The sequence below is a fragment of the Capra hircus genome, chromosome 10 (genome assembly GCF_001704415.2).
Source record: "Capra hircus breed San Clemente chromosome 10, ASM170441v1, whole genome shotgun sequence".
Taxonomy (NCBI): Eukaryota; Metazoa; Chordata; class Mammalia; order Artiodactyla; family Bovidae; genus Capra; species Capra hircus.
In genome coordinates this window covers 16107932-16125973 of record NC_030817.1, presented here as the reverse complement: position 1 = coordinate 16125973, position 18042 = coordinate 16107932, and the positions used below count along the sequence as shown (strand labels likewise).

At 41.9% G+C, this 18042-nt stretch overlaps 1 protein-coding gene and 1 long non-coding RNA gene across 10 annotated transcripts in view; one reads left to right on the top strand and one right to left on the bottom strand.

Annotated features, from left to right (window-relative positions):
• TTLL5 (tubulin tyrosine ligase like 5) overlaps positions 1–18042 on the top strand; it is a 313608-nt gene that overhangs the window by 25868 nt on the left and 269698 nt on the right. For all 9 annotated transcript variants that reach the window (XM_018053946.1, XM_018053944.1, XM_018053943.1 and 6 more), the window contains exons 7-9: positions 3950–4032; positions 11555–11624; positions 12055–12139. In XM_018053946.1, the coding sequence (XP_017909435.1) occupies positions 3950–4032; positions 11555–11624; positions 12055–12139 (238 nt within the window). The remainder of the gene's footprint in view (positions 1–3949; positions 4033–11554; positions 11625–12054; positions 12140–18042) is intronic.
• LOC106502577 lies at positions 187–16494 on the bottom strand. The gene is made up of 3 exons (XR_001296221.2): positions 16293–16494; positions 12351–12440; positions 187–361 (listed from the first exon to the last, which is right to left on the bottom strand). It is a non-coding gene; the product is annotated as an uncharacterized LOC106502577 (long non-coding RNA).

Below are 18042 nucleotides of genomic sequence, written 5' to 3'. Positions count from 1 at the left end.
TGTGCACACAATGACCATCTCTCAATACCTCCCTCAAGAGAAGCCACTTCTATGAGGGAGATCAGATTCGACACAGGATAGACAGACAGTTTTCTTCTCACTAAGTCCAAGAGAGAAACTCTTCCTCTATCACGAGGAAGCATGGAAAGAGGAAGAGAAAGTTTGCTCTAGACTTCCTGGCTTTGATTCTGCTAACCTGTTGGACTTTTCAGTCTGGTCCGGTCGTGCAGTGGGGTGTTCATCCTCTGGGACTCACGTCAGGGGTGGTCACAGGCCTACTTCACCTCGGAGAGGCCGTTCCTCTGAGAGCACTTGTTGCCCATGCTGGGACTAGTGGTTCAGTGTTGGTCCACAGCAAGCTCTGGAATGGGTCAGAACAGAGAATTCAGTACATGAATTAAGTTAACTTCAGAGCGACAGTGTACTCAGAGCTGAACATTTGTAGTTAGGGGGTTTTAGTCACGATACCAGAACCTCCTGTGTCTTACCTTTCTCCTCTGTTCACTGGGACTGTTACCTCTATAAATATTATAGTACTGGGATGTTTAAGTAGCTTAATACATGGAAAGCACTTAGAATGGGGCCTGGTAGGTACATAACACATGTTCAATAATATTTCCTATTTCAAGTTATGTTGAGATGCATCGTTAAATAAAAAAAGTAAAAAAATTATGTAGTAAGCCAACATGATAGCCTAAAAATGCCTCAGCTACCATGTCAGCAATGTAAAAGGGTTCCTGATAATGAACACCTCCTGCTGTTGAATCCCTAATGAGAAACCAAAGTCTAGAATAATTCTGTATTAAACACTAAAGGGATATTAAGTTGAAAATTCCTTTTTCCCTCTCCACTAGCTCCTATTCTGTGGTTCTTCCCCACCCTTTGGAGGCCGCTTTGAGGGCTGAACGCTCATTCAGAAGGTTGGATAGAGTTAGAGTGCCCCCATCTGTTCAAGCCTGACCTGTTTTTCAGTAGAATTGCTACTGCAGCATATTCTTCAAATTCTTATGGGTTCTGCATTCTAGAAGGGCAAGAGGAGTGTCACATTTTGGACCTGGTGTGGATTTGAGGTGCATACCGGCTTCCATGTGGTGATGTTTTGCAGGCAGTTGTAAAAGCAGTTTTGAATTTTGGCCAGGGATATAGATTCTTGAAGTTGTAGATGTGGAGGTGGATATGATTACCACGGACGAGAAAAAGAGAGGAAGAACCACAGAGAAATCAGAGTGGAGAGAGAGGTTGAAGATACGAGCAAAGGAATGAGATCCCAGACGAGGCAGGAGAGAGTTTGATCAAGAGCACGAGTAGAAGGGTGAGTCTCTCCCCTGAAAGGTGGAAGGAAGGAAGCTAAGTGGTCATTGAGATAGCACTTTTCGACGGGAGGGAAGCAGGTGAGTGGGTTTATGTTACAAATTACCAGCTTTCTTGGTGAGGAGGGTGATGAGGACACATACCAGGAATAAGGGGCCTAGGGTTGGGTTTGGGTGTTTGAGGAGCAGAAAGGCGTGTGAATAACCTGCAAAGGGCTTTTGGAAGAGAACTGGTAAGGAACATGAGGGCTGCCTGAAGATGATAGAGATAGCAGTCAAGGCAGGTCTCATGAATTTGTAGCTTTCTGTTCTTATAAGGGAAAGCCTGAAATGCATCTTTGCAGAGACCAAGCCCACAGACCAAACACTGTCTCAGGAGATGTGAAAGCATGGATATTGCCAAACTGTTTCCAGTAATTAGAATGTGAGGCTTGGAGTATACGGACCAGATCTTGCTGGATTCCCGGTGCCATTGCTGCTAGTGTGACGGTGTGTGGTACAGTTGGAGGTCCGTGACACCAAAGATGCTAAGCAAAAATCTTGCCAGCTGCAGCCACGTCCCCCCAGTGGACAACTTTCCTAAACAGGAAGAAGGAAGACAGGGTGGCACCAATATCAGAAAGGCAGAGACCTTACCCCACAGCCCAGCAGATTCCTGGTTACTCCTCATGGGCCAGAATTGTGTCCTCTGGGTATCTTTAGATGTAAGAGAGGCAGAAGTAATTCAAAGGAATGAGCAAAACTTTGATGTCAGCCAGTTAACTGCAGATGACTGGATTTCATAGCAATCAGTAAACTTATAGAATCCTAATAGTAGGATTATGAGAGATCTCATAATTTGAATCAGACTTAAAGCCTGCATTTTAAAGATTAGACTGGATAATTAGAACTCAGATCTTCCTACTCCTAGTTCAGTGCTTTTTCCTCTGGACCGAGCATGCTGCCACCCTAGGAGATAGGAGGTACTGGAAAGAATTGGGCCCCCGGTCTAGTATATTTTGTCCTGACAGACTGCCCAGCTCTTTGCCCTGCCTCTGCTTCGGATGCACCTTTTTGGAACCTGTGAAAGAAATCAATCCTTGTTCTGAAATACAACAAATCAAGGAGAAACGACTAGCATAAAGGACAAATTTTTGGTTTTTAAGATTTTGAGACTATGATAAAAGTGAAGCACCAATAGAAGCAACAATTTCTGATAAGGCCAGTCCACAAAGTAAGGTTTGTTAAAAGTGTTAGATGGCAGAAGTTGCATTTAGCTAGATTTTCCCTGTTCTGAAAACAAGTTTTTTCTTCATTCATTTGTTCCCAGAGGGTTCTGTCTCCAGTGAGGTCTGGTCATTTTCTGTGGCATTCCTTGGCTCCCTCCCTTCCTCTTTGTGAATGTCTGATTTCTTGCTTAGTGTCTGCCTTTCTGCTGGGCTAATCTCTATGAAGCTGAAGACTGTCTGCATTCCACACACTCGAGAACCGCTTGACACATGTTGGGTACTTAGGAGTACTGAATGAATGAAGTTTAAAAAATCTTTTTGTTTTCTTTTAATAGTTCCTTTTGTTTTCAATCTATTGTAATCTCAGAATTTGGGGATAATGGCAAAATGGAAAAAATAAAGTGTATACCTAGACATGTATTCAGTGGCTTCACTTTATAGAGATTAATAAAGGTTAATTTGTCTTATAACTGTAAATATGCCATCCATTATAAGACTCTAAAATTACATAAATTATATTTTTTGAAAGGTAATATAGTCAGGGCACAAGAGAAGTACAAAACAATAATCAGTGAAAAGCCTTTTCCTCCTCCCTTTCTCAGTCATCTAGTTCTCCCCAGAAGTGATCAGTATAGTATTTATATATATACTTCTAAAGATACTCTAAGCACTTACTAGCACATGACCTGAGTGTGTTTGTGAACACATGGGAGTGTATGATACCCAGTGCCTTGCACTTTACTTCTTTTCAGTCAACAGCCTGTCTTTGAGCTCATTCCCTCTCAATAACATTCTCATTCTGTGTGTCTGCTTAGTATTTCATTATGTAGAACAGGTGTCTGCAAACTACAGCTTTTGTGTCAAATCTGGTCCCATGAACTAAAAATGCTTTTTACAGTTTTAAATGGTTGGGGAAAAAAAAAAATCAAAGATGAATAAAATTTTGTGGCATGTGGAAATCATAGGAAATCTGGTGTCCATCCATAAAGTTTTGGAGGACCCAGCCATGCCTCTTTGTTTGCATATTCTTTCTGGTGGCTTTTGAGCTACAGTGACAGAATTGAGTAGTTGCAATAGAGATTGCATGGCCTGCAAGATTCTCGAAGGTGGTTTGTGACAGTAATAGACTGACATCTGAATATGTGCCTTATTTTGTCTTCATCCTCTCATTCAAGAAGGGAAGTGATGGAAGAAATATATTATGTAATTTTGCTGTCTCCTCTTCTCTCCTTATCTCCTTCCCTCCTCTCTCTCTTTTCTCATTTTTAAGGCTAGTCCAAAAATACAGGTCTTTTTAGCTGCTGCCCTTCGCTTGGAAATTTGGAAAATTCTTTGGGTACCTGAGTAGATAACCATGTTGAAATTTGAGATAATAAACTCATGTCCTTTCTTTCTCCCCCCTCTTTTTTTGTCTTCCAATATTTTGAGCAGATTCATATTCAAAGGACCGGGGACCTTGGATCGTAAAACCAGTGGCCTCTTCCAGGGGGCGAGGCGTCTACCTGATCAACAATGTAAGCATGTAATGGTGGCCTACTTGACCCCATGGTTGTTCCTCCCTTTGTGATAGCTAAGTGTGCATTCAGAAGTGTACTTTGAGGGAGGGCACGAGTCTACTGTTCATCTTACTGGCAGTAACCTCCTCCCATGCCAGCAGTTAAATGTCACTTGATTGAATTTGGGGGGAGGGCAGCCTTTGGTGTCAACAGAAAAGAAGTACTTTTTCTGCTTTCAGCATTCTGTCTTGCAAATTCCTCTGCACTAAGCATTAGCTGGTAGCACGTACATTTAATTCCTATTGTGGGGAGAACTGTGGGTTCCTGCCCTCAAGATCATCAAGCAAATTAACCGTAATTTAATTTGGCCTGGCATCCTTGCTGCTCCTGTCAGCCCCCCTTCTTTCTCCTCATCTGCTTCTTTTTTCAGAAGTCATCAGTATCTTGATTCTTTGCCAGATCCTCATTAAAAGTTGTTTTTCAGTTGGATAGATATACAGAGTAAATAAAGTCTTAACCCCAGTCTCACTCGTTAGACTTTTTTTTTTTCCACTCGTTAGACTTTTAACAGTAGTTAGTAACTTAATACAGTTGATTTGTGTTTTATCTTTTCTCAACTTTACATTATATTTCTTGATTCTCAGTTTGACATTCACTGTACGCATATCGCCTCCTATCCTCCCTTCCACGTTCCATCTCTAAATTCAATTACTTTTTTATTGTTTTTATATTTTAAAGGTTTATCATGTTTACATTCTCTTCAATAACTGTGATTCAGTTTCTCTGCTTTATAAGTTGAGCAAAAAATTTAAACTTACAGAAATTTTACAGATGGGAATTCTGAAATTTAATCCATATTTCAGTCTGGGTCTTTGTCCGTACTTCGTCCTGCACATTTGGTCAGCCCTTTCAGTTTCGAAACTAGTGTTTTTCCTTATTTCAGGGGAAATCATTCATTTTTGTCTTGTTCTGCTTCCGAAACTCCTTTTTGAAGCATTCTGGGTCTTCATATCAACTTTTTTCCCGTTTTGAACTCTCCGTCTTTTCCCATCGTTATCTTCTGGATCGCCAGTTTGAGTGCCATGAATTTTATCATTCGTTCCATCTACTGTATTTCTGTATTGGCTCTCATAATGCACACAAACTCCTATTTTCCGATTTTTTTTTTTTCTGGATAACATCTTGTTATTGCTTAACAGATGCAGTTTGCCAGCTGGTCTTTCTGACCATACGAATTGAAAGCTTTTTAAAGTTCTGTTTCGTTCCATGACTTTTCTTGGGCCCCTTTTTTTCTCTTGCTATTGGGTTTTCTCAATTTTAGTGACTTTCAGTGTTGAGTCATACTAATGAATGGAAGACTAGACTGATTGAAATTGACAGCCCCCTGGGTCTCCCCTGCCATTGTGTAGGACCGATTCCCTGGACAGGAGGGCGGACTGAGCCTTGTGGCAAGGGCAAGGCGTGTTGACTGTCAGTCCGCACCGTAGGTTGACGTGGATGAGGATCGTTGCCTCTTCCCTCTCCCTTGCCAAAACAGGCCTGGCATGATTGTGGATTTAAAGGAAGTGAAGGAGGAAACAGACAGAACAGGCTCCATCTTGAAAGCAGGACTCCATCTTGGGCCAGACTGTGGACTTTGAGCTCTATGCCCAGTATCTATGGAAATGACATACCAACTGGAAAACCAGACCCCCTGGATGGAAGAGCCCCAGGGCTCGTACCTAGACTCTCCATCGCCTAAACGAATACCCTAATTATCTGTGTAACCGAATAGAATCATAAATTCTATTATGCTTATCGGGGTATGACCACAGGCCTATTGATAATTGTCCACTGTTAACTACCTAGGCTTAAGGCATACAAATCTCGAGTTTAAGGCATATGAATCATGGGTTAACTTTGATTGTATCTTTCTTTTCCTTTGTTCATACTAATTTCAGAGAACTTGGGGAGGTAGGTTTGAGCAAGTACACTTAGGGTTTATAAGGTTTTCACAAAAACTGATCGGGGTCCTTGACTAAGAGGAGACTCTGCCTTGGGCCCGCCGGCGTAATAAACCTCACCCCACTATCTGCATTGTCCTTCTGGGTGAGTTTGTTTCCCGGGACGCGAGGCTTCAACAGAGGAGTTTGGCGATTTCCCTCTGGGGCGGTGCTGCCCTTCCGCTATTTTTTTCCCTTTTGTGTCTGCCAGGGGGTTGCAGAGTTCCCCTCCTCTGTCAGATCCCTGCGCCCACGCACACAGGTTTTGTTCTGAGGGCTGAGCTGTGGTTGTTGAAGGCCTCTTGGCCGCAGTGTTTTACACACCGTTTGTTAACTAATTATCCGATTCTTGTCCCTTGGCTCCCTCCTGCTCTCCATGTGTGTGTTCACTGCCAGCTTGGAACTTCTCAGATGCCTTCTTGGGAAGATCACTCTCCCCTCTGTGATGTGGGGCTGGTCTTCCTCTGCTGTTTTCTCAACCTGTTCCCATCTGCTTTCCATCTTTCAGGATTTCCTTAAACCTTTGGTCTCTTGTTGGTTCCTTTAACTGTTTCCTAGCTTTGTTATTTATCATTTCATCCCTTTAAAAATATCTTCTCTGTCCTTCTAGTGGGGCCCTGGAAGGGAGGAGAGCAGGAGATGGATGTGTGTGCAGTCGGTACACCATCTCAAGTTTCCCAATTCTCTTTCTCTGCACATGATCTGAGCTATTTTCTATGCGTGCAAAAACTGATTTTCTGAGGGGTCTTTCACGTGGGAAAGTCCTCAAATTCAGTCTGGACTAAAAACTGTGCAGTAAACACTGATAGCCAGACCTTTTAGGCTAGAGAAATACAGGATTGATTCTGATGCAGTAGCTGTGCAGCCCCAGGCCCAGCTACAAGGCTCCCTGCCCCTGGGTCACTCCGGAGGCCTTCTGCCCTGGGTCTCTTGTGGACAGAAGGCCCTGGTCATATGCCGCCGATTTCTCTTTTCTTGTTTCTGTTCTGACCTCGGTGTGAAGGCTCCTGTCCAATAGCTTTTCCTCCAGCTCCGCGCCAGGAGCTCCAGTGTTGTTTGAATCTCATAGACGGCCCTCGTTTGGGTTTGGGTTTGAGCTGCCAAATGGAATTGCTATGGAAAGTCAACTGTGGTACAAGTTTGCTTTTTATTTTCTTAGACATGAGTCAAAAAGAATAGGATCTATTCCCAGCTCATCTGGGACTTTTTTCTCTTGGAATGCTCTTTTGCCCTAGTGATTTGTTATTTTAAAATCAGCATCATAAAGAATAGAAAAGTTAAACTTTCCTTGGTGGGGCTGAGAACCCCGTGCCCTGACTCTTCCCTGTCTCATAAAGGGGGTGACAAGTCTTTAGAGAATGTGTGTTTGGCAGACTCTCCTCCTGCCTCCCACCTCTCCCTGGGCTAACTCCCTGGAGACCCCCTGCAGAGATCAAAGTACTTGGCGGGACCCTTTGCCTGCCCCCTCTCCCTCAGTGAAGCTTTGGAATGAGTCTGATTCTTTGAGGTCTTTGGTGGAGGTGCCAGACAGAAGCCTGGGGAGATGCCAGCAAGCACCAGGGGAGCTGGCAGCATGTGGACGTAATGGGAAAATATTCCCAATTTTTCTCCAGATCTGGAATTTTATCACATCTTACCCAGACCTACAAACCACACAGTTAATATGCTCCTCTCCCTCCCCCGCCGCCCTCCCCCCCACCACACGGCCTCACCATCTCCTCTGTTCCATACCTACACACACACACACACACACACACACACACACACACACACACAGCCTCACCATCTCCTCTTTTCCATACCTGCATTCTCTCCCTCCCTACACACACACACACACACACACACACACACACAGCCTCACCATCTCCTCTGTTCCATACCTGGATCCTTTCCCATGGAATATATGACCCATTAGCCAACTGGATGAAGTAACTCTTTCCAAGGCTGCTGCCTGCTTTCCTTTTAGACTCGAGGGGAATGGAGAGGGAGGGCTCTGCTGGAGGGTCTGTGAGCCCCACTAGTGTGAGTGGGTGAGGCGTGGTGGGGTGCGGTTAGGTGTGAGGGCCAAGTGAAAACACCTTCCCCTGTCTTCCCACTGGAGCAAGAAGGGCCTCTCATTAAAAGTTCCCTGTAATAGTCACAACCTTTTGGAAAATATCTGCAAATAGCCACTTTTGCCATTATGAGAATAGGATAAAGGATAGGAAAAGCATTCCTCGCATGTAACACTGAAGAGAGAGGTGTGAGCTCCTACAGGTGGGAGCGTCTTGGCGGGTCTCAGTGCTGGGCTCTTTAACTCTGGAAACACAGCATAAAGGAGCAGAGTCGAGTTTGCTCCAGCTCCTTCAGTAACCGTGACTAAATGCCATATTTTCCCAATTTAGTATATTCAAATCAAGGAGGGAAAAGATCTGGTGTTCTCCAATTAAGGTATGGATTTGATTATGGAAATCAAGCTTAGTCACCCTTGTCTCACACATTATCCTTGGTAAATACGATACGCATATCTTCTCTGAAATTTTGAAGTATCAGGAGAATTAGGGTTGGGAGAGCGTTTAGGTCACTGTTCACCCCTCTGTTTGTGAATATAATTCTCCACAGCTCTCTTGTTTATGTCTGCTCATACGCTCTCCATATGCTCACAGGTCTCACTGTTCAACAGGTATTTAGGACGTCCCTGCTGTGTGCCAGGTGCCAGCCTGCCTGCGGAGTAGGGCTCATCTCCTAATTCGTACGACTCTTTATTGTAGGAATAGGGATTGTCTCCTAAGTCTCTTCATTATAATTGAGTGCACTGAATCATATGAGTGGTATATGGCATGCTGTGAGGAATGCTGTTGAATTGTGGCACTTTGTAAATGGAACTACACAGATACTATTGAGTTTGCAGTAATAATAATAACTGATATTTCTTGAGCATTTACTATGTGCCTACCACTGTACCTCCCAAATACAATCTCACTTAGTCTTTTTTATGAGAATCCTAAAAGGTCATTACTGTTCCTTCCTTAGTAAGTGAAGATTTTAACAGGCCTGGCTGATTCCAGAGCATACCCTCTTGACCCCTGTACCCTTCTATCTTACAATAACTTAACAGATACCATGAGCTTTAAAGTCGTATTAGAAAAATGGATGTGTTTCCCGACAATTCAGATTCTTGCTTTAGCATACTTAGGAGGGCAATTTGAGCTTAGAATTTACATCATTTAAAATGAGTTAACTGGGGATGGATGAAAATATCAAGAAGATATTTGAATGAAAATATCAAAAAGGCTTGAAGATATCAGAGAGATTTCATTAGTTGCTTATCTGCATATTATAGTATAAAAAAAAAGAACTGTATTCAAAACCATTCTTCTGTGAACTTATAGTTTAATTCCTGATGCAGACAGAAATGAGAGGTATAGACCATTGAACAAGTTATCTGAACAGTGTAAGAGATTATGTTCTGCATAACTCAAAGGACAAATGGATATGATGAGGAAGGAAAGAGAGGAGATGAGCGTGAACATTAGACAGAGTGCCATGGAGTGAAGGCCATTAGCAGTGTTGTCTCTGGTTCCGAGGAAAGCTGGGTGGTCAGGTTGGGTGGTCGAGTATCTATTGTAGCCTGTAGGTGTTACTTAGTAAAAAAAGAGCTGCGATTGTTTGCTTTTAGGTTTGGAACACAGCCTGTAGCTTGCTGCTTTGTACTGTGATTGCATCAGTTCTTACTCCCGAAGCTGACTCAAAATAGAGATAGTCCTTGTGAGAATCTGATCAGGAAATGGTGTGGGTGACCAGAGCCACAGCATGAATCAGTAGCGATGTTGTAGTGGCCGTATGACGCGTAGAAATGGCTTGTGAAGTTGTGTTCTGAGTGAGATGGCAGGAGTGGGAAATGAGAGGGAAATCTTATCATCTTTATCCCGGGGTCACAAAATTATCCTTAAAAAAAAAAAAAAAACCAACCTGTAGTACTATGGATAACAAATACATTTTTATAAAGACAAACTTTTGAACTGGGGGGACAGTTATTTTAGGTCAGAACTTGGGGAGAAAAGGTGAAAATAGTGCTTAAGAACTAAGTTTCTGAGGCAGACTGTCTGGGTTCAAATGGTGCTCTATCACTTCTTAGCTATGTGACTTTGAGCAGTTTCCTAACCCTCTCTGACTCGCCCCTCGTCTATAATATTTGGATGGTGTTATACTTACCGCGTGGGTGTTGGATGATGATTAAATGAAATAATACTTGTGAAGGATAAGAGCAATGTGGGCACATTGCAGATGTTTGGTACGTTCATTAAATTTTTTTTTCCTGCTAATGTTAATAGTGTGTCTGTTGCTGCTCCTATAGCTATTACCTTCACAGTTATCATTAGAGACGCTTTCCTTTTGGAGTCCTTTTGTCCTGTACGGATTGTGGTGACTGACAGCTGATTTTTCTGTCTTCATCTCACTTGGAGTTGTTCTGTTCCAGATCTTTAATCAAGAATTTACAGTAATTTCCTGTTTCCCACTATGTTCAATCTAAATTCCTCTTACCAGGGGTTTAAATCCCTTTGCCAGTGGGGTCTTCCTTTCTAATTATCTAACCATATTTTTCATTATTTCCCAATTGAATCTTTTAGCCCCAGGTCGCTGAATCTGCCCACTCTCCTTTCTACCTGGGCTTTGTCTTTCCCCACCGGCCTCCTTCCCTTTCCACCGTGTGCTTGCTAGCTTTCAACACTCCCTTCTGAACCTACTCATCCTGCACCAGCCTTCCCTGGCTGGCCCTCCTGGCAGGTCTGCATTTCCGCTGGGCAACCTCACGTCTCACTTGTGGACATGCTGCCTTGTGTTCTTGTAAATTCTGTGTTTTGCTCTCCCTCCCCCCAAACATCAGACTCCTTGGGAGTAGGGCTTGGGCTCTGTGAGGGCAGGGATCACATCTGTTTCCTTCATCACTGTATCCCCAGTGCCTTATGCAGCTCCCATCAATACTCGTCATTATTTATTGTATAGGCAGTTCTTTTTCATTGAAAAAAGTCTTTAAGAGATCTAGTTCAATCTTTACCTACAGTGGCACAGTAAGCACTCTTAAGTGAATCAATGAAACAAACATCCATCCCATTTCACGGGGAAAATGCTAGACTCCTTTGTAGAAAGATCTGTAATTTCCCTAAGTAACTTGATGAAAGCCTTCCTGTAAGAATAATGGTGGTATTTTAAAATATCCAACGTGCTTTATTTACATCTGGGAGAATGCAAGTTTTTACTTTTTTAAGTAACTTTTATTTTCTTGGTATGTAAGTATTTACTATCATGTATAAAAATCTTTAAAGCTGTTTAGATTCTGTTTATTCTGTGAGAGGTGCTGTGTAAATCTGCCCCCCACCCCCCATAACTGGATTCACAATGTTTATGGAAGTGGTATATTATATGGCCAACTACTATATGGGTAGCTTAGAGGAAAACTTTTCTTAAAGTTTTAGTTTTCCATATTATCATTTCTCAAAGGTTAAAAGCTTTGCTTCTTTACAGTAAGTTAGGTTTCCTTTGCATTTCTACCTTTCATTTTTCTCTTTGCTCAACAGCCAAACCAGATTTCCCTGGAAGAGAACATCCTGGTCTCCCGTTATATTAACAACCCCCTGCTCATAGATGGTGAGTTGTGATTAAGCCTTTGACTGGATTGGGCTAGATCTCACTAACTTTTTCTTTTTTAAACATTTTTATAGTCTTCTCTAGTAAGTGTTTATTAAGCTAGTGTGAAATGCTTGGCAACTGTGACTCCAGAGATGAAGCTGGTTTCTTACCTACCTCATGGGATTATTTTGAAGATAATTTTGAGATAATAAAAAACAGTGTTTTCTATTGTTATAATAGTAACAAATACGTATGGAAACTATATATATGTTTATGTGGTATAATTATTATTTATCCTCAAAGGTAAGGTGTGTGGGCAGTGTATGTTTCATGGGGGAGAGGACTGTTCTTTCTTTCCTGTTTCTTTGCTACAGTTGTCCTGTTCAGTTCTGTAACAGAAAACCAAGAGCTTAGTTTTTCCCTTTGCACCCTGATTTTTTTTTTCTAGATTTCAAATTTGATGTGCGCCTCTATGTGCTGGTGACTTCCTATGACCCTCTTGTCATCTATCTCTATGAAGAAGGACTAGCTAGGTAAGAGACCCTTAGGTGTAGGGTGTTGTTAATATGAGTTGACCCATTGAAATGCGTATTAAGGTCAGGTCATTGTTCCTGTTGTATCCAACTCAGGAAAATAGGAGTGTCCGCAGATGAGCTTCAGATTACAGAAATCGGTCTTACTTTCCTTCACAGTCTCGCCTGCATATCCATGCACGCGAATAAGCCTGTATATGTACACACTTACCTTTCCCAGCTGGGATCCAGGATCACATTGTGCTTTCATGCAGTGGTAATAAGGTGGAAGATTCTCAGGCCACTGTGCTTCACAAATGGTCTAGAAAGGAAAAAAAAATATCCCACATGTATATAGCTGTTATATACCAGACATTTATTGTAATGCTCACAACCTTAAAGTCGAGGTAATTTTGTAGTTGAAGGAACTGAGGCTTAGAGAGTTAAGGAAACTTGAAGTCATTTACTTGACGTCTCCAACTGGTTGATACTGGAGAGGGAATTTAAACCCCTGGATCTGACTCCAGAGCTGAAGGCTTGAGCTGTTTTATGACCTCTTGTATTTAAGAAAGGGGCATTAGCCACTTTTTTTTTTTTAATTTACAAGTCTTTAATATATTTTTAGGGATTTTATGCACACACACACACACACACACACATACATATATTTCTGTTTTTCTTGAGGTACTTTGTAGGTTTTAAGGTAGTGTGACTTACAAAATAAAGTTCAACTTAATTTGAAGTTTCACTTCCCGTATACACAAAATTTTACAGGTGACAGTGCTATTTTAGACTCCTTAAATTGTTTAAAATAAGGATATAAATTTGATGTGTTTATGTTCTTTTCTCCTACAAAACTAATATGTACATATATATATATATATACTTTTTTTTTTCCAAGTAGCTTGCTCTGAGTTTCCTTATATAGCGCAGTACTTTAGGAGGTGGTTTGCATCTGTAAAAAGCATGGCCTATATATGTTTCTGTGTTTTAGAAAATGTACTTCAAAGATGAGAAATACCTTGAATAAAAGAATTGGTGAATAATTACCTTGAATAATTATTGGTGTTTTGACATATATTACTATGTTCTGAACTGTTCTTTTAGAATCATATTTTGAATATTTTTTAGACTCAGACATTTTTGATACATCCTGTGACTGGATTCAGAGGGTGAGCACAGTTAACTGGATTCTAGCTGCTTGAGCCATGTCTTCCCTTTACCTCTAGATGGCACTGACAGCATTTATAAGCCCGGCTATATTCTTTACTAAGAGTTTTGAGTTTAAATCCTGGGAACACTGATGGCCACTGAAGCACCCTAATTCTGATCTCTGGTTCCTTGAAAATTGAGGAGGAGAAAAACTAAAACATTTCTCAGTTTTTAGATAAAGGGCTGAACCAGGTATCTGGGCACAAACTACTAACTCTAATCAGATTTTCCTGGAAAAGTTTTCTGTAGTGTTTTGAGACACTTGTGCTCTCAGATTTTGATGTCTAAGGATAAAAGCTGAGTATATTACCTAGAATGAGAAGACAGTGAAATGGGCCCCTTAGTGTATAAAGTGCTGAGGGCCCCTTTTGTAGTTTGAGATGTCTGAGCTTCCCTCCTGTGTCATGAGCTTCTTCACCTCCACTCATCCTCATTCAACTTGGCTCCTGTACCCTTCTCAGGAACTGATTATGTTCTGCCATAAACTGGACTTCTTTTTTTTTTGAACTTTTTATTTTGTATTGGAGTATAGCTGTTTAACAATATTGTGATAATTGCAGGTGAACAGCAAAGGAACTCCTTCTCCCTAAAACCCGCCTCCCATCCAGGCTGTCACCTAATGTTGAGCAGAGTTTCATGTCCTATAGTAGGTCCCCATTGGTTATTCACTTTAAATATAGTAGCATGTATATGTCCATCCCAAACTCCCTAGCTGTCTCTTCCCCCCTGCAATTGTAAGTTCTAAACTGGACTTCTTTTATTTTTAAAATTTATTTACTTTTAATTGAAGGATAATTGCTTTATAGTCTTGTGTGGGTTTCTGCCAAACATCAGCATGAATCAGCCATAGGTATACATATGTCCCCTCCCTTTTGAGCCTCCCTCCCACTTCCCTCCCCATCTCACCCTCGTAGGTTGTTACAGAGCCCCAGCTTGAGTTCCCTGAGTCCTACTGCAAATTCCCATTGGCTATCTATTTGATATATGGTAATGTACTAAACTGGACCTCTTTTTGTTTTTTTTAAGAGGGTTCATGAGGGCCTATATTTGTACATTTTAAACCAGCTGTTAATGTCCATCATTATATTTATATTAAATGTCATTTATTGTGCTTATTGCAGAATTAGGATAAGATGACCTGGGTGGACACCCATAGCCACACAAAACAATCTTCATGTTCTGACATTCTTGTTCTTTGGTAGTTGGGGGAGGAGTCACATAGAACGTGAGGATCAGCACTGAATATCTAGTCTAGACTGGATTTCTTGAATGGGGAGAAGACTTCAGGTTATGCTCACTGTTTTCCAGGATCTCACTGCACTATGTTTTGCATATTATTCCAAAGGTATTTCACCCACAATATTAACACCCTCTCTATTGGTAAAATTTGGTGTCATTTTAAGTCTCAGTCATTCAGACATGAAATGAGAGCAGTAATGATGTTTATTATAGAGTTTACTACAGACCTGCAAGTGCTTTGACTGTTGGGTGTGTGTTGGAAGTCAGAAACCACTGAACTGAGTAACTCTTGTCTCTTGCCTCCAGCTGGAACTGAGTATATATATGTATATTTTAAAAATGGATGCTCTTCCTCGGAATAATTTGGAAAACAACTTTGTAAAAATTTGGATTAAATTGAACAAAAAAATATGAATTTTCAAGGCTTTGGCTTATTTTACCTGAAAGTATAGGCGAATGTAAAATCCTTACAATGGTTCACTATGATAGGCTGTTAGTCCTGGGAGGGTGCATATGCTCTGCACAATAGCTTCCATGTGCCTAAGTCCCTGTGTCTTAACCGCTGTGTATCTTGGCATTCATCTGCTGCTTTTTAATCCTCAGAAGCCGTTTGACTGTGTCATTACATTCAACAATAGTCTACAGCGTCTCCAGCTCTGCAGCCTCTAGTAATCTTGGGTCACGTGTGTTTTAAATAGACATTACTGAAGATAATCAGTTCGGGATGAGATCACTAGACCATTTTACTTGGAGGCTCAGCAAGGAAAACCATAATCTTTCCTAAAGAGACAGAACCAGTGGCAATGTAATTGGTTTCCTTCTTTAGAAAAGAATGATTTTATCCCTTATCACTTCCATTTGGGGCCTCAAAATTCATGTTTAAGTGACAGAAAGATTAAGTTCTTTTTACAAGACAGTTCTGTGAAAAAAGAATTTTGTGTAAATTCTTTACATTCTTAAATTTGCTAAAGAAAAAGACCCAAAGTAGGTTCTTTCTAGATAAATCATTTGATTTGTCCTTGCTTTGTTTACATAGGAAGTAGAAAAACTCTCATCGTTTTCTTATATGTGAGCCAATTATTGAGACTTAAAAAAAAACTGTGTTAGTGGTGTTTGAGTCCAGCATTTTGCCCCTTCCTTCTTGTGAGTTTCACGTGTGTGTTGCTGCTGTTTTGCACCAGCAGGGGACACTCAGGTTTCCAGAGAGGGGTGCTGTTCTGTACCAAAATGGTGTAGGTTCTTTTTCCTGTCAGAAGTGGAATCCAAAAAGACTTTGTCCTGGATTTTACAGTTTTAGGTGGATCCAGTATGTGGTCTAAATGATTTGACGAGGCCCTTTTGGAGGCAAAGCTAATAGCCAAATTTTCACTGAAACAAGAAAAATAAAAAGTTGAAAAAAAAAACAAACCTAAAACCAAATTGAGTTGAAAACCAAATGTGCTGTCTGGTGACCCAAAGATAGGTAGCGCTGGCCACTGGGGGGAAATGAAAGTGTCCATCCAGGGAACCAGGAGAGTTCCACCCACGCTCTGGCCTGGGAGGAGGGGACCCTGACAAGGCCCAAGTTGGGGACCGCCCCTCTTCTGCCTCAGCCATATTATTCAGTGGAAATTGAGAAAAGATCCCAAAGCATTTGAAATGTCTCTCCCTTCCTCCCCCACCCCCAGTTCCTTCTTCAGTAGCCTTCCTTGCTAATTAACACTGGCTCCGCAGGGATATTTACCTTTTCTCTGCTGGATTCCTGTGGTTTTGAAAGAATTCAGGTACTTGCCAGTTGCCAAGGAATTCAGATTACCTCACAGGCTGCACACTGTCCAGAATCTGCCACCACAGCGAGAAGGGGGGAAGAGACACCAACCAGGGGGAGAAAACCCTCTCCAGCGCTCATTGTCACCCTCCCTGGCAGGCCCCGGCTGTTTGTGAAGTTTGAGTCATTTCTGGCTCCAAAGAGCAGAGGATCAGGCTGGTAATCCCCTCCCAGACGGCTCCGCAGGGCGCTGCCTAGTCATTGCAGCACTTTGGCAGTCTCCGGCCGCAGCTGGTTGACAGCAGATCAGAGAGCTGGTGGGCCTCTCGTTCTCTTCCATAAGATTTTTCTGGGTCAGGCCGGGATGAAACCCAGTGGCTTCTGGCAAGACTGTCCAAGGTGCCGTCTCTTCATCCTCCAGGCCTTTCTGGCTCTGAACAGGTTCCACCTGCTGAAAGATAACATGTGTGCCACAGCCAGGGTCTCCTGAGAGCTGGCCTCCTCTTACTCTGTACAGTGGTGGTGAATGTTTGTTAGAATATGTAGCTATCAAAGCGGGCTCGGGGTGCGGTTTTAACTGTCCTCCATCTGGACTCCCTATGACTCTGACTGTGCTGTCATATTCATAGAAGAACAAAGTAGTTTTTGAATGAGGGAAGAGGGTTTGCAAAAGACCCCACTAACTCTGATTTCTTTTCCTGTTTGAGCCCCATGTTGGTCAAGTTCCTGAACGGGCAACTCCAAGTGTAGTTTTAGTTAGTGTCGGTCAGGTACCTCCTGTATGTCTAATGCCGAAACCCTTTCCTTCACATTCACACTCAGCAGTTTGAGACAAATTATTATCATTGTCTTGATTCTTACTGAGAAACATTAGAAAGCAAAAAGGAAGTGTTTTTCTATTTAAGAATGCATTGTCAGAATAAAGATGATATATGTTCTAGTGTCACAAAATAAAAAAGAGAGAAAAGGGCATATAGTTCTCTATTCATCAGTAGGCTGTGAAATAGTACCAGGGTTTCAGATTTGGCAAAGAAAGCAGACATCCCCCTACCCCACTGTCTCCCTTTTTGTTTTCTACTCTTTCTTTATTTTGGTTTAAAGGTCAAGGCTATGAAATTCTGTCTTGAGATGGTGGTTTAGTTGCTAAGTCATATCCGACTCTTGCAGCCCCATGGACTGTAGCCTGCCAGGCTTCTCTCTCTGTCCATGGGATTCCCCAGGCAAGAATACTGGAGTGGGGTTGCCATTTCCTTCTCCAGGTTCTGTCTTGAGAACTATTCCTACATTTTGATTTCATTAAGAGGAAGGTCCAAGACTTAATTCATGATGTAAATTTCAGTATGTATTAGGAGAGAAGTATTTATAAAGTTGTTGTTTATTTGCTAAGTCATGTCCAACTCTTTGCCAGGCTCCTCTGTCCATGGGATTTCCCAGGCAAGAATACTGCAGTGGGTTGCCATTTCCTTCTCCAGGGGATCTTCCGAAGTCAGGGATCAAACCTGCATCTCCTATGACTCCTGCATGGGCAGGAGGATTCTGAGCCCCCGGGGAAGCCCATCTAGGGTACCCATCTAGTAGGGTGGTTTAATTCTAGTAAAGAAACTTGTTGAAGCTTTCAGACCTAAATAGAGTGAAGTTTGATATGTAAAAATCTAAATCAGAAGTCACAGACCAGAATGCTTACAGGGACATTCACTGAATAAGTGGGCTGGTTGGAGACTGGAGA